Source organism: Acyrthosiphon pisum, chromosome A1 (assembly GCF_005508785.2).
Source record: "Acyrthosiphon pisum isolate AL4f chromosome A1, pea_aphid_22Mar2018_4r6ur, whole genome shotgun sequence".
In the NCBI taxonomy this organism is placed as follows: Eukaryota; Metazoa; Arthropoda; class Insecta; order Hemiptera; family Aphididae; genus Acyrthosiphon; species Acyrthosiphon pisum.
In genome coordinates this window covers 168,696,462-168,697,889 of record NC_042494.1, presented here as the reverse complement: position 1 = coordinate 168,697,889, position 1,428 = coordinate 168,696,462, and the positions used below count along the sequence as shown (strand labels likewise).

Below are 1,428 nucleotides of genomic sequence, written 5' to 3'. Positions count from 1 at the left end.
TGACCCCTTATTTTAAATGTTTTTAGAAGCGGAACTAGTTTTATTTATGTAGCCAGAATAGCCAATACGACTATAAAATGCAGATACTGTATTTTAGTTTAGGTATAATCTATCTATACATTAATTTAATAGTAAACACTGAGTGTTCTGTGTTCTGTCGTTACTCGTTCTGAGTGACTGTGCAGGTAGAGACTTAGGTACTTACGTTAATACTTACTGCCTAGTAGTACTCTTACACTGAATTAAGCATGCACAAATAATTGTGTTCAATACTATAATGGTTGTATATTTCCACGTTTTATTGTTTTATATTTTTAATTCAATTCAACATACACTCGCCTAGTTAAATTGATATGTTCCGAATTTTAATTACATTTCAATATTATTATTATGTACCTATTGGCGTATTGCTGTGTTATTCAGTATTCTGCAAACAGTTTTATAATTTATTTAAGTTTTATTTTTTTATAAAAGATATATTGTTTTATTTATTATTTGTTCTATTGTTTACTATAAGCTATTCCTTTTTTGTTTTATTTTGATAAATACAATTACATCAAAAACATACAAGTATATGTTGATATTGAATTTATGTTTATAGTTGAATATACAAGTTTCATTAGTTGACAAATAGTAAGTCCGCCCCTGGTTGTACACTTATACCTATATATAATATATGTGATATTCACAACAGATAAGCAATACTCGACGACAATTAATTGGGGAAAAAACTTTAAAAATAGCTGGAAAATTAAATTCAACTATAATGTAATCATGATTCATGACATAATTCAAGTATTAAATTCCATGAAAAAACCGTTAATTTTTTTGGTCGAGAATAGGTTTTGGTTATAAAACCGGGATTTAAAATATGAGATAACCGCTTTGATGTTAATATTTAGATATTTACCTTGATTACATACCGAAAACCAATAACCGCTTCTAGCATTCCAAAACTAAAAGCGGTTATCGGTTTTTGGTTCTCAAATGTACGGTTTTTAACGGGTTTCGTTACAAACCAGTTACCAGTTTTAAGCCCTGATTACAAATTATAAATAAAGAAATAATATAAATATTCACCGCATATAAACGATTATTGAGTACACCAATACCCAAATTACATCTTTTAGTAGACATACTAGCTACCAATCTCCATTTTTGAATACTGACGTCAAAAACCTCAACACTATTTAATGGATTTTTGATATCTCCTCCACCAACCTAGAATTACAAAACAATATTATAATATAAAATAAGTAAAATACTGACTTAACTTACTGCATATATACAATCATCCAATACACCAACTCCCAATAACTTTCTTCCAACTACCATGTCGGCCATTGAACTCAAGAGGGCGATTGTGAAGATACATCAAGCATAGTAACAGATTGTGAACATGAATAATCCACACCTCCCCACAGCAAA

At 29.2% G+C, this 1,428-nt stretch overlaps 2 protein-coding genes across 2 annotated transcripts in view; one reads left to right on the top strand and one right to left on the bottom strand.

Annotated features, from left to right (window-relative positions):
- The window catches only part of LOC100570512 (ring canal kelch homolog), a 278,429-nt gene that overhangs the window by 255,814 nt on the left and 21,187 nt on the right, over window positions 1–1,428 (top strand). The window lies entirely within an intron of this gene.
- Window positions 104–1,422, bottom strand: LOC107884532 (ring canal kelch homolog). Its single transcript, XM_016806851.1, has 3 exons — window positions 1,279–1,422; window positions 1,081–1,221; window positions 104–427 (listed from the first exon to the last, which is right to left on the bottom strand). Exons 1-3 carry the CDS (start codon window positions 1,342–1,344, stop codon window positions 416–418), a joined length of 219 nt encoding a protein of 72 aa, XP_016662340.1. The 5' UTR covers window positions 1,345–1,422; the 3' UTR covers window positions 104–415.